Raw genomic sequence first — 14,264 nt, 5'->3', positions numbered from 1 at the left:
TACCTAGGCCCTATTCCACTATACTGATTCTGAGTCTCTGGGGCACTGTCCCAGAGGACAAACTCCTAGGAAGACCCTGCCCTCTACCGTTTTCTCTACTTACTAATTTTTTGTCCTTTAAAGCCCATTGCTAGTCCCTTCTGCCACTTGATGCTCTTACCGACTACCTCACACTCTTCTTTCTTAACAGTTGTCTGCGGCAAGCACTTGCTGTTTATCATGAGCTCTTTTCTTGTATACATATGGTCTTCCCAGACAGATTTCATTCTTATTTTCATTTTTTTATTTTTTGAAATGAACAATTTTATTATATACTTTCTCTTAGCCTCAGCCCCTAGCATAAAACTTCACAGAGAGTACATGTTTACTTAACGTTCATCACAGACAATGATAGTGACGATAGTGAATGATGAATTTTTCTCCAGGACTCATGTGTATTTCCCAGGCCTAGTGTGAATAAAAGAATCTGCTGATTCTGTAAAGGAAATACTTAACTGACTAGCAAAAGCTGTAATTCCCAACTATGGCACACTATTTTTCAGGGATGGGTACTACAATCCTTCTATACCTTGGTATTTGGGATTTTATTATGGTAAATGGCATTTTTAAAGGAAAGTAATTCTTTGAATTTATTATATCTTTTATCTGTGAACCTCCAAGTACTTTAAAGCCATTTAAGTTACTGCAGCCAAGGTGTAAATACTATTACACTATCCTTGCAAAAAACTGACGAGAGAAAGAGTCACTTGGTTAGAATCGTAGAGCCACTGTTTAAGAAGCTACACCAAGAGACTCAGGAGCAGCTGTGTGTGACAGGCAAGCACCTGTCAGCATCTCCCACACCTGATCTGTGACTTGAAAGGTGAACATTCTGTAGAAGAGAGGAGGGCAAAATAAGGAGAAATTTAAGACTATTTCTTTTCAATCTTTCTTCTTGCTCCACATTCCTATTGCCAGTGCTTTTTGCACGCTAACGCTTATTCATTCTTGTGTTATGGTTAAATGCTGACACATCTTCCCTCTTTCACAACTTGGTTGTTGGTTTTTTTTTTCCCCAGTTATCTTGTTCTCCCTACCTCCTAGTCCACTGTAGCAGCAGAGCAAAATGATCTGCCACCTGAGACCTGAAATGAGGTTGGATTGCTCGTTCGACTACTTTTGAATTCCGCCTCTTTGAAAAAGTCAGTTCACTCAGAGGCAGCTTCCTCTTTGTGTGTAAAATGAGCATGGATCACCTCCTTTTCACTCCGTCACACGATGGTTTAGACGACAGAAGGCGATTCGTAAACTGTAAAGCACTGAATAGATATCAGCTGTACCCTTCCTGCACCTGCCCTTGTTTAATTTAATTGAAGCCCAGGGACACAACTGCAGTGGACCTAACGCGGACTGGGCGTTTCTATAGAGAACAGCCTAGAGGTGTAGCTTTTTTCTTTTGAGAAAAGGCAGGGCAAGGAGCTGCTGGGAGTTGTAGTCTGCGGTGGTCTTTACACGCCTCGAGGGGGAGAGAAAAAAAAAAAGAACTACAACTCCCGTGAGGCTATGCGGGGACAGCCCTCGCACTCTCCCGCCAGGCGCGCTCCCCAAGACGAAACAGGAGGGGCCCTTCGCGCGCCATGGGTATTCACAAAAGCGAGCTCTGAGACAGGCGCGTTGTGGTGGACATGGCGTCTGATGCAGAAAAGGAGACGCGTGGGGGTGGGTGGGGATTGTAACAAGAATAAGACACGTGGGAAAAGGCAAATTAAGAAATAAAATGGTCCATGCCCCTATTCCTCACCCCGCAGCAGGGTACTAACCCGCGCCCTCGCGCCGCTGGGAAGGCGTCGGGAGCGCGCTTCCCGGCTCGCGCCTCGAGTCCCGGGAGCTTAAATCTGCGGGGAAGGGGCGGGGCTAGAGGCGCGAGGGCGGGGCCTAAAGCTGCGAGGGCGGCGGTAGCGGCGGCGGCCACGACCCAGAGACATCTAGGACTGTTGTTGTTCTCTCGAGGTGGGACCGCCTCAGTCCGTTCGCCCAGAGAGACCAGGAGCTCGTCTAGTGGGAAGTAGGCGGCCGCGTCCCTCCTCTCTCCTGTTTCCTCAAAGCTGCGGCAGGACCTGGCACAAAAGTCCTGCGGTTGGTCTCCGATGCCTTTCAGTGAGGAGGGGGCGTCGAGATCCCGGTGAGCGCACGTCAAGCTCCTCCAGCTCTGTGTCTTGGCTGGATCCCCAGTCACGCACCCCAGACTGGCTGCCATGACTGAAAACGCAGAGGGGGACCTGAACTCCAACCTGCTCCACGCCCCCTATCACACTGGGGACCCTCAGCTAGACACAGCCATCGGGCAGTGGCTCCGTTGGGATAAGGTGGGTACCTGGTCGGCAGGGCATCCTCCCCCTCCTCCTGCACGCCCTCCCACACCGTGTACGCCCTTGCCCGTCCCCACCCGGTGCTCTGCAGGCTGTGGGGGGAGATGGCTCAGGCCATGCGGCGGGAGCTAGCGGAGCTGGGCGTTGCCACCCACCTATGCCTGGGCTGCCTCCCTGGGGCCATCTGAGCTGGGAAAGGACGCCTGTAGTCGCTTCCTTCTGCAAGGCGAGAAATTGCTACCTTCCTTCCTCCTCCCCCCGTCCCGCCCCCCTTCAAGTGTATGTCGTGTCTCTTTTCTCCAAAAAAAAAAAAATCATCATCATCATCATCATTGTAAGTTATACCCTTAATAGAGAGATTTACTTTCCCCTTTCTTCTCCCTTGACTTCCTTCTCTGCAAATCTGAAAGTGGGTGGTTTTTTGTTGTTGTTTTTTTTTTTTTTCCACCTTCTGGGACGATATCTAACCACTATCTGCTTTAGCGCTGGTCTGGTGTGTTTCTACCTTACGTCGCTAGGTAGTCGCTGGTCTTTTATCGCTCCCGCTCCCGTGTATTCTCTAATACCACCTTTTGCTCTTGAGAAAGATAAGGGTTCCCTTTTTTCCGCTGGCCAGAAGTTATTTTCTGAAGGTGTCCTCTTCCAAAAATCATGTTTTCCAGGTTTCATGCGATGATACAGACTTGTATCCATTCCTCCTCTGTTCCCCCACCGGTACTCTCTCCAAATTGTTGCGGTGTTTTCATCTTACGGAGGCATATGGGATGGATATATGAGAGCTAGAATTAAAATGCAGCCATCTCACTTGTAAAAGAGGCCCTTAGCTCCAACAGAGAAAGATTATCCAAGCTTTTGCTTTGTCGAGTATATTAAATGCATTTGTTGAAGTAGAGACGGCAACTTATTTTAAAAAGAATTAATAATACTGAATTAAAGAATTAATGTGGTCATATGTGAAATCATGTTATTCAGCTTCCTAAAGGATTATTAGCTTCCTAAAGTTTTATTTTCACTTTGTTCAGTCATTCATGCATTCAGCAAAAAATATCGATTGAGCATTGGGTAGTGTTTCAGGACCTGTTGGGTCCAGGGTGTGCTAGTGGTGAGGAGGCTAGAAAGGGTTCCTACCCTCAAAAAGCCTTCAGTCAGCAAATAAGGAAGACCAACAAATAAGCAATGACTTGTTTAGTATTACATGGTCATATGTATCTTGGACATTCTAATTCTTCCTCTGGAGTCTAAACCAGTGCATTTCAAACTCTTGAAGTGCATGCAGAGCACCTGGAGATCTTTAAATGCAGATTGTGATTTATGAAGCCTGGGGTGTGGTGTGAGATTCTGCTTCATAATGAACTCCCAAATGATACCAATGCTGCTGGTCTGTGGACCACACTTTGGGTAGCAAGGCTCCAGAATGTTCTGAATGAGCTACTAGAGAGCTAACACCCTTTTTGTAGGATTTGCCCATTTATACAAAAAATACATATGTACACACACCTTTTTCAGTCATATGCAAAATCTGTGGTGTCCCATTGATTACAAGGATGTGAAAAATGTGAATAACTTTAAATCCATTTTGCCAGTTTTTATTATTGCCTGCTGTGAATATAGTTCCTTGTTGTGGAAGGATACAAAAGAAGTGAAGATTTACAGATTACTCTTCTGTTTTTGGTTCATTAGGGAGGAGGAAGCCTAGTAGGAAAAAAAAGCTAAGGTTTAGCATACTGTGAAATGATATATACTGTAAGCTGACCATATATCTCTCTTCAGCAGAGAAATCTAAATGACAAATGAATGTTATCTTTATAGGTTTAATATAGTTAATTGCTATTGTTTAAAGCCATCTGCTGTCAGTAAAGAAATGTGATTTTACTTGTGTCTCTGTGAAGTGAAAGGAAGATGTATGATATTCAAAGACACTTGTAGAATTCCAACACAATTTAATTTATTGATAACTATTATGTGTGTCAAAGCCTTTGGCCCTTCACAATAGGAATTTGTTTCATTGTCACGGGTGAAATCTTTTGTTCTATTTAGGTGCTAATTTTGACTATACTTTTCCTAATGGATCTCTTGACTTGATTATTTTTAAAAATATTGGCTGAGTGAATTGATATTATTTGTCCATGCTGTACCTAGATATTGTTGGGTATACTGAAATGTGAAAAGACTATGAAATACATATACATGTAAAAAGATAATGCTGGGATGGTGTTGGTGGCAATTTAATGGTTTATAGGCAGTCAGGTTTTATAGGAGTTTAAAAGTAAGTGACCTGTGGACTGGGATAGTCAAGGAAGACAATAAGAAGATGGGATACATATAAAAAGAATGGGGAGAGCCCTCACCGAAAGTGGAAGAGAAATTAATTTATATTTAAAGGGCCTTCTATATACAAGGTACGGACTGAAAACCTGTGGGAGACACAAAGATTAATTAGATATGGATCGTATCTTCAAAGAACATAGAAAGGAATATAAAACAAAAGCTTATAAATATAATACAGGGAGTAAGTAACAAGTGCTTTTAACAGATTTAAAGAAGTTTAATAGTTATTTAATAAAAATAATATTTACTTAACCAATCCCTCTCTCAATGGGAAAAATGCTTTTAATTAGTAAGGAAAGATACATGTATTGTAGATTGATAGTGTAGGTAAGCTAGGCTATGGTGTCCCAGGGCACTGAAATGTGGAGTGCAGAAATGTGAAACAATAGTTTGGATTTACAGCATTTATTGCATTACATGTTGGTGATGACATGTGTGGTCTTCCAGCATAGAGAAGGTGAAGTAATACCTGATTAATACCTATTTATTTTTTATAGTGGAAAAAAGAACCTACCAAATGCCCTGATCCTTGATGACTCTGGTGAGATACATAGTACTAAGTCATAAGTTGATCTAAAAGCAATTTGTTACTTGCCCAGGTCACCAGTATTGCTAGTTTTAGTCATGGTGGGTGGTGGTCTTTGAAATTTCTTCATAAAACAGGTGTTATCTGTGCTAAACCCTTCGGAATTAGTTAAAATTTAGACTTGTCAGCATTGAGAGGAGGAATATTCCAAGTAGAGATAAAAACATTAATGTGTGTACTTAGAAAATTTGTTTCTGCAGTAGCTTAGGGTACATAGAAACTGTTGGAAAGGCATGTAGACCAGGTCATAGAAAGGCATTAGTATGTGGTTAGTGGCCTTGAGTAAAGGTATATGAAAGTGTTAAAACAAAAATAGTGCAATAAGACAGGGTGATTATTGGGGAGGTCCCAGGTACCCCTTGCTGTCGCTTTGGAGTGACATTCTTTTGTTCTGTTTACTATAGTCCAGGATCTGACCCTTGGTTCTTATGCCTTCAGACTAATTTGTTAGTCTCTCTTGCCTCAGGATGGACTCATGCTGCTCAAGGTCACAGTAACTGATGTCAGAATTCAGAAAGCTGTTTTATTAATTTATGGTACAGATGTAATATAGATGAATTTGTCTCAGTCAGGCCATTTTCTCAATGCACCATAAGGGAAGTGAAAGAATCTGAAGATTTGCAGTGATTATGAAATCAAATCACAAGGAGTCAGATATATGGCATAAATGTTTAACAGCATTAGTCTATAATAAGTAAATGCATCCATCTCTCTGATAGGACTGTCCTACCACTGGAATCCAACAAGTCTGTGGATCAAAGTGTTCCTCCTCCAGCCAATGCGCAGATGATACTGCTGCAGTGCTCTCCCCTTCTATCTTTTAGAGCTTAGGCCCCCACTTCCTTCCTAATACTTTCATACATTCTATCAAATTACAGACAAGTCTTGCTGGCTAGAAGCTAGGTTCTCTATAAATATGACAACTCTCTCCTGTTTTTGATATACTGTAAATTTTACCATTTTTGAAAACAGTCTTATCAAAGACATTAAGCCCTGTCCAAGTTTGGGTGTGTAAATGTGGGTAGGGAGTGGGATGGGACCCCAGGCAGAGCCGCTCAGCCAGCTGTAGTGGCAACAACTATATATATATTGACAGCAGTGTGGAGGCAGGAATTGGCCATGGCATTTTGAGAAATAATGAGTAGAGTACTGTGGTCTCTGAGGGTAGGTTTATGTTGAGAAAGAGTAGAATGTAAAGATAGATTAATTAGGTTACAGTTATGAAATGCCTGAACATAGAAATAAAAGACTTCATCCTAAAGTCAGTGATTTTCAAACATCTAGCAATGAAAGTTTTTAAGCAAAATATAGCCCACATTTCTTTAAAAGTGGTGAATGAATTTCCTTTTAAATCATCATCACGTGATGGAAAACACACCCATGAAGCACCTCTCCAGAGGTTGTCCATTCCAGTTTCATTGTGCAGAGACCCAAAGAAGTGGAAATTATTAGTGGTGGTGGATAGAACCTGAATCAGAACTTGAATCTGCCACCTAGTTCAATATAGTTTTTATAATGGTTTAGTCACTAAGTCGTGTCTGACTCTTGTGACCCCCATGGACTGCCAGGCTCCTTTGTCTATCGGATTCTCCAGGCAACAATACTGGAGTGGGTTGCTATTTCCTTCTCCATTCTTTTTTAATAATACTAGTCTATATTACATTTTTTGTTAACTTTTTCTAATACTTTACATAATTTGGCATTTGATCAATGAAGAATACTTATCACCTTGTTAATTTTGGAAAACATTAGTGGTTATTACTTGAATTTATTTGTGTTGTGTTTCAAACCTTGATGATCTAAATAATTTGATATTCACAGCAACCCTGTATGGTAGGCAGGTTAGGTGTGAAAGTGAAGTCGCTCAGTTGTGTCTGACTCTTTGTGACCCCACGGACTGTAGTCTTATCAGGTTCCTCCGTCCATGGGATTTTCCAGGCAGTAGTACTGGAGTGGGTTGCCATTTCCTTCTCCAAGGTTAGGTGTGCTGCTGTGTCGCTTCAGTCGTGTCCGACTCTATGTGACCCCATAGACGGCAGCCCACCAGGCTCCCCTGTCCCTGGGATTCTCCAGGCAAGAACACTGGAGTGGGTTAGGTGTAGTTATCCCCAATTTTACTACTAAAGAAACTTAGTTTCAGACATGGAAAATGACCTGCTCAAGGACATACGGCTTTTAAGTGGTAGACTTGGAACTAAACCTGGGATATCTGATCTTTACTCTAGCTTTCTTATCACTGTACTAGACTCTGTAACTGGAATGTTTAATAGATGTTAGTGACATCATAAACCAAGTTTCAAGGACCTCATTAAAACCATTTTATTGGTTTTTGTAAAAGCTGAAGTAGACTGTGATATTCTGCAGAATAAATTGCCATGGATTTTTTTTTTAAAGAGCTGAATTTGCTGCTTAACAGTTGCTTTGGTTTCCTTGGCAACAACAGTCTCCCTCTGTCCAAGACATTTAGTATGTAGAAATAAGGGTTTGGAGATATATCTACACATATATATATGTGTAATATATATGTATGTATGTGTGTGTGTGTATATATATATACACACACATACACACATTTATTTTTTCCTTTTATATATTTCCAAATTTCTTACATTTGCTCTTTAGTTTCTACAATTTTATTTTTAAATCTATTTTTATTATTTCAAAGAAATACATGCTTATGCTTTTTTAAAAATAGTAAAAAGAGATTATAATGGAAAGCAGTGTTCCTACTTGCCTATTCTCATCCTCAGTTTGCTCCTTAGAACCCATTTTTGACTTCTTAGTTATTGTCATGACCATAAAAGCTAGTACCACTATTCCTTGATTTATTTTACATATTATCTGTCAGATGCATGCTGTGAAAAATGAGAGCTCACTCACCCTGTTCTCTGTCCTGACTAAATTACATTATGCCATTAGTTTTAGTTATTCTTTTGAAAACTTAAATAGTTTAATTAGTGCTAACAAAGTCTCCAGGACCATAAGCCCAACTCATAAACACAGAGCTCCCGATTAGCCATTCTGTTTGAGAAGAGATTAGCAGAAAGCATGCCTATGTATTAAAAAACAGAGAAAACCCAGACCAGCTTCCAAGAAAAATTGGTGGATATCAATGACTTACCAAGGGTCAAATTATGTAAAGAAAACAAGCAGCATGAAGAGTAAAAACAAAGCAATGGACCCAGAAAAGAACCAGGGTAAGGGAACATAACAACTTAAAATCAATTTTAAAAGGTAATTATTCTATCAAATAAAGAAAGATGCTATGTAAAAGGAACAGGAAAGAAGAATGAGCTCTTGGAAGTTAGGGGGGCAAAAAACTGGATCCCTCCACCCCTTGCCAAATGCAATAGAAAATATAAAAGTTTAAGTTGAAGAAACCTATAGCAAAAGGAAATAGAAAATATGAGAGAAGCTGACATGAAGGAACCACCCCAGGAGTCCATTGTAAAGAAATCACAGATGACAAATGTGCACTAGTTCGACACTGGGCTTTAAAGAAATGTATCTTAAAAAAGAATGCAATGTCTGTGCCTTAAAAGAGAGCTGGAAGATGTTAATGATAATGATGAAGATGGCATGTTGTTTCTGGCAACAGCAACTTCAAAAAAAAGAAAAGCAGTTAACCACAGATGGAAGAAAGGGAGGAAGGGGAGGAGGGAGGGCAGGGAGGAAGGAAGGCAGACAGACTTGAATAAGCAAGTTATGGTTCAAAAGTGAAGCAAACTAAAATAGGGTGTGATTTTTGAAGAATTAATTGATGGAGCTTAAGGGAAAAAAAAAAAATCCATTTGATCTCAGCACTTTCAGGCGACTCAAGGTGAGCCTGGAAAGATGAAATTTTATCCAAGCCCGGGGTCTGTAGTGAACAATATTTAGATAATCTTAACCTAATGCTTGCAGTATTTTCAGTTTTGAGGATTAATCTGAAGACAAAACAGAAAATTTTAATTTTTATTGTGGTTAAAAACACATAAAATTTACCATCTTCACTGTTTTTAAGTGTGCAGTTCAATAGCGTTAATCAGATTCTCATTTTTATGAAACAGATCTCCAGAACGTTTTAGTCTTGTGAATCTGAAACTCTATACTCATTAAAGAAGTCCCCTTACCTCCATTCCCTCTAGCCCCAAAACAGTGTTAACAACAGGGGAAAGAGGTCGGGTAGGAGGGTTTGAGGGAACTCCCTGTACTACCTGCTCAATTTTCTGTAAACCCAAAAACTTTCTAAAAATTCAAGTCTTTGATTAAAAAAAATAATACTTGAAAGGGAAAGGATTCTTATTTGAAAGCACCCTCTTCTTTCCCATCTGAAAATGTCAAAATAGGTAGACTGACTACTTCTTCCTTTTATTTAGGGTCTTCTTTGTCCTGTTTTTTCTTTCAACAAAGATTTTTGTTTAGTTCCTTTATGTTTTCTACAAGGCCATTAGAAGTCTGTTTGGTATTATCTTTAATCTAGAATTATTTTTTCCCCATCTCTTCCTTTCCTCCTATTGGAAAAATCAGAGAGCCAAGAGAAGCTAATGAAAAGGAATTTGTCTTTATTTGGCTCTTCCAAATTATACTTACAAAAGTGAAAGTGTTAGTTGCTCTGTAGTGTCTGACTCTTTACGACCCCATGAACTGCAGGCCACCAGGCTCCTCTGTCCATGGGGTTTCCCAGGTAAGAATACTGGAGTGGGTTGCCATTTCCTCCTCCCCGGGCATCTTCCCGGCCCAGGGATTGAACCCAGATCTCCCACCTTGCAGGCAGATTCTTTGCCGTCTGAGCCACCAGGGAAGTCATGGGAACGTAGTAGTTGTTAGTCATGTCTGACTCTGTGACCCCATGGACAGACTGTAGCCCACCAGGCTCCTCTGTCCTCGGACTTCTCCAGGCAAGAATACTGGAGTGGGTAACCATTCCCTTCTCTAGGGAATATTCCTGACCAAGGGATTGAACCCAGGTCTCCCACATTGCAGGCAAATTCTTTACTCTCTGAGCCATGACTGGAACTGCCACAACAAGAGAAGCCTATGCTTATAAGATACATTAAATTAACCAAAGAATGTAAATGTTATTAAATTCCACTAACTCGCATTTTCATGGTCTCTCCCTGGACAGTCTAAATTTGATGTATCTATCCTTGTGGGAAGACTGTGTGTTTTGCTTATTTAGTTGTTTTTGTTTATTTCATATGTCTGTTCTATATTTTAGAAACACTTTTTCCCCCAAATAAACGGTTGGGTAGTAATTTAGTGTAGATTTTGCTAAAGGAGTCTTTTTTTCCATTAGTTACTCTCTGCATTATTGCTAATTAGTACTGAAGCTGCTGCCCTCTGGTGTTGGGAGTTAATGAAGAAAATGATTAATGCTGATGGAAACGATACAGATAGTGTATCCAGGCTTGCATAGGATCTCTTATATCAAGTAATTTAATGAGCACTATATCTTACCAAACAAAACTATGAAAATGGTCTTATTGAATGCTCAAAAGAGTATGAAAATTATAATGTAAATGAAAAATACTGTGCTTCTTAGATGCAAAGTCATCTTAGCTTTCAGCTCAACAGACTTTGTTAGAAAATCTTTTCAGTGTAAGTGGTAGTTTTGTGGTTTCTGCCTCAGAATTTTCTCATGTAATTTTCCCTCTGAAATAGTTCATCATTTATTGCAGGTAAAAACTATCAAAAACCTAAATGCCCACCAATCAGAAAAAGGATACATAAGCTAGAACACTGCAGCAGTTGAAAACCTACCAGGGAAATTAAACTGAACAGGGGACATGCAATAACAATGAAGAGATTTTTAAAATTGAGGTATAGTTGATATACAATGTTATATGTCATGTGTACAGTATAGTCATTCAAAATTTTTATAAATTATATTCCATTTGAAGTTATAAAACATTGGCTCTATTTCCTGTGATGTACAATGTATCCTTGTAGTTTATTTTATACATAGTTGTACCTCTTAATCACCTACCTCTATTTTGCCCCTCCTTTCTTTCCTCTCCCCATGGGTTTTTCTCTGTTTCTGTTTTGTTATATTCATTCGTTTTATTTTCGGTATTCCACATATAAATGATCACATACAGTATTTGTCTTTCTCAGTCTTATTTTATTAAACACAATACCCTCCAGGTCCATCCATGTTGTTGAAAATGGCAAAATATTGTTATTTTTTATGGGTAAGTACTTTTGCATTGTGTGTGTATGTGTGTATTACATCTTCTTTATCCGTTCACCTGTTAATGGACACTTCCATAGCTTGGCTATTGGAAATACTGCTGCTATGAACATTCAGTTCAGTTCAATTGCTCAGTGGTGTCCAACTCTTCGTGACCCCATGGACTGCAGCACGCTAGGCTTCCCTGGCCTTCACCAACTCCCGAAGTTTACTCAAACTCATGTCCATCGAGTCGGTGATGCCATCCAACCATTTCATCCTCTGTTATCCCCTTCTCTTCCCACCTTGAATCTTTCCCAGCATCAGGGTCTTTTACAATGACACAGTTCTTCACATCAGGTGGCCAAAGTATTGAAGCTTCAGCATCAGTCCTTCTCATGAATATTCAGTACTGATTAATCTAGGATTGACTGGTCTTCCACTGTTTCCCCATCTATTTGCCATGAAGTGATGGGACCGGATGCCATGATCTTAGTTTTCTGAATGTTGAGCTTTAAGCCAACTTTTTCACTCTCTTCTTTCACTTTCATCAAGAGGCTCTTTACTTCTTCTTCACTTTATGCCATAAGGGTGGTGTCATCTGCATGTCTGAGGTTATTGATATTTCTCCCGGCAATCTTGATTCCAGCCCAGCGTTTCTCATGATGTACTCTGCATTTAAGTTAAATAAGCAGGGTGATAATATACAGCCTTGGCGTATTCCTTTTCCTATTTGGAACCAGTCTGTTGTTCCATGTCCAGTTCTAAATGTTGCTTCCTAACCTGCATAGAGGTTTTTCAAAAGGCAGGTCAGGTTGGTCTGGTATTCCCATCTCCTTCAGAATTTTCCACAGTTTATTGTGATCCACACAGTCAAAGGCTTTGGCATAGTCAATAAAGTAGAAATAGATGTTTTTCTGGAACTCTCTTGCTTTTTTGATGATCCAACGGATGTTGGCAATTTGATCTCTGGCTCCTCTGCCTTTTCTAAAACCAGCTTGAACATCTGGAAGTTCACGATTCACATATTGCTGAAGCCTGGCTTGGAGAATTTTGAGCATTACTTTACTAGCATGTGAGATGAGTACAATTGTGTGGTAGTTTGAGCATTCTTTGGGATTGCCTTTCTTAGGGTTTGGAATGAAAACTGACCTTTTCCAGTCCAGTGGCCACTGCTGAGTTTTCCAAATTTGCTGACATATTGAGTGCAGCACTTTCACAGCATCATCTTTTAGGATTTGAAATAGCTCAACTGGAATTCCATCACCTCCACTAGCTTTGTTCGTCGTGATGCTTCCTAAGGCCCACTTGACTTCACGTTCCAGGATGTCTGGCCCTAGGTGAGTGTGAGTGATCACACCATTATGGTTATCTGGGTCGTGAAGATCTTTTTTGTACAGTTCTGTGTGTTCTTGCCACCTCTTCTTAATATCTTATGTTTCTGTTAGGTCCATACCATTTCTGTCCTTTATTGAGCCCATCTTTGCATGAAATGTTCCCTTGGTATCTCGAATTTTCTTGAAGAGATCTCTAGTCTTTCCCATTCTGTTGTTTTCCTCTATTTCTTTGCATTGATCGCTGAGGAAGGCTTTCTTGTCTCCTTGCTTTGCTTTGGAACTCTGCATTCAAATGGGTATATCTTTCCTTTTCTCCTTTGCTTTTCGCTTCTCTTCTTTTCACAGCTATTTGTAAGGCCTCCTCAGACAGCCATTTTGCTGTTTTGCATTTCTTTTTTGGGGGATGGTCTTGACTGCTGTTTCCTGTACAATGTCACGAACCTCCATCCATAGTTCATCAGGCACTCTATCAGATCTAGTCCCTTAAATCTATTTCTCACTTCCACTGTATAGTCATAAGGGATTTGATTTAGGTCATACCTGAATGGTCTACTGGTTTTCTGCACTTTCTTCAAATTAAGTCTGAATTTGGCAATAAGGAGTTCATGATCTGAGCCACAGTCAGCTCCCAGTCTTGTTTTTGCTGACTGTATAGAGCTTCTCCATCTTTGGCTGCAAAGAATATAATCAAGCTGATTTCAGTGTTGACCATATGGTGATGTCCATGTGTAGAGTCTTCTCTTGTGTTGTTGGGGTTCAATTTGTGTCAGATGCTTTTTCTGCATCTACTGAGAAGATCATGTTTATTTTTTTTTAGTTAAAACTTTATTTTTTAAGCAGTTTTAGGTTCACAGCACAATTGATGGTGGAGTACAGAGGGAGATTTCTCATATTCCCCCTACCCTCACTCATGGATAGCTTCCCTCATTATCAACATCCCCCACCAGTGTGGCACACTTGTTAGAGTCGATAAACCTACACGGACACATATTAATCACCCAAAATCCATTGTTTCCAGTATGCTGTTGGGTTTCACCCCACAGACCTTCATGCCTTGTAGTTGCCTAGCCTCAAGACTGAAGAAAGAGCTCACAGTCAGCAACAGAGACATCAGTGATTTAATGGACAGGGGCATCTTACATGTCTGAAGCAAGGCCCGGAGCAACACCCCATCATGTATGGCAGATGGCATGGCAGTAGTCTTAGTTATTGGGGAAGGCAGTGAGGGAATTTACCAGTTACAAAGGAAATTGATGTCAGGTTGGCACATCAGTTACCAGGGAAACCAGCAGAGAAGCATCAATGCCCCTTTGATAAACTATCATATTGGAGCTGTTTTGATCTGGAGATTAGAGCAATCACTAACTGGGGCTGGGGGCAAGTATGTCTCTGTGATTAGGAAGGAAGGTTAATCATTTGAGTAGAGTGTAGGTGAAGCAGGGACTGATTGAATAGGGTGTGTTCAGAGAGGAAGAGAACAGCCATCTTGGCCAGCCTTATTATACATATGTTTT

At 40.4% G+C, this 14,264-nt stretch overlaps 1 protein-coding gene across 1 annotated transcript in view; it reads left to right on the top strand.

Annotated features, from left to right (window-relative positions):
* Positions 1-1,903: 1,903 nt before the first annotated feature.
* The window catches only part of PGM2L1 (phosphoglucomutase 2 like 1), a 60,009-nt gene continuing 47,648 nt past the window's right edge, over positions 1,904-14,264 (top strand). The window contains exon 1 of the mRNA XM_043481672.1: positions 1,904-2,345. Within this exon, the coding sequence (XP_043337607.1) occupies positions 2,235-2,345 (111 nt within the window). The 5' untranslated portion in view covers positions 1,904-2,234. The remainder of the gene's footprint in view (positions 2,346-14,264) is intronic.

Source organism: Cervus canadensis, chromosome 11 (genome assembly GCF_019320065.1).
Source record: "Cervus canadensis isolate Bull #8, Minnesota chromosome 11, ASM1932006v1, whole genome shotgun sequence".
NCBI lineage: Eukaryota > Metazoa > Chordata > Mammalia > Artiodactyla > Cervidae > Cervus > Cervus canadensis.
This window is presented reverse-complemented; position numbering and strand designations above follow the sequence as displayed.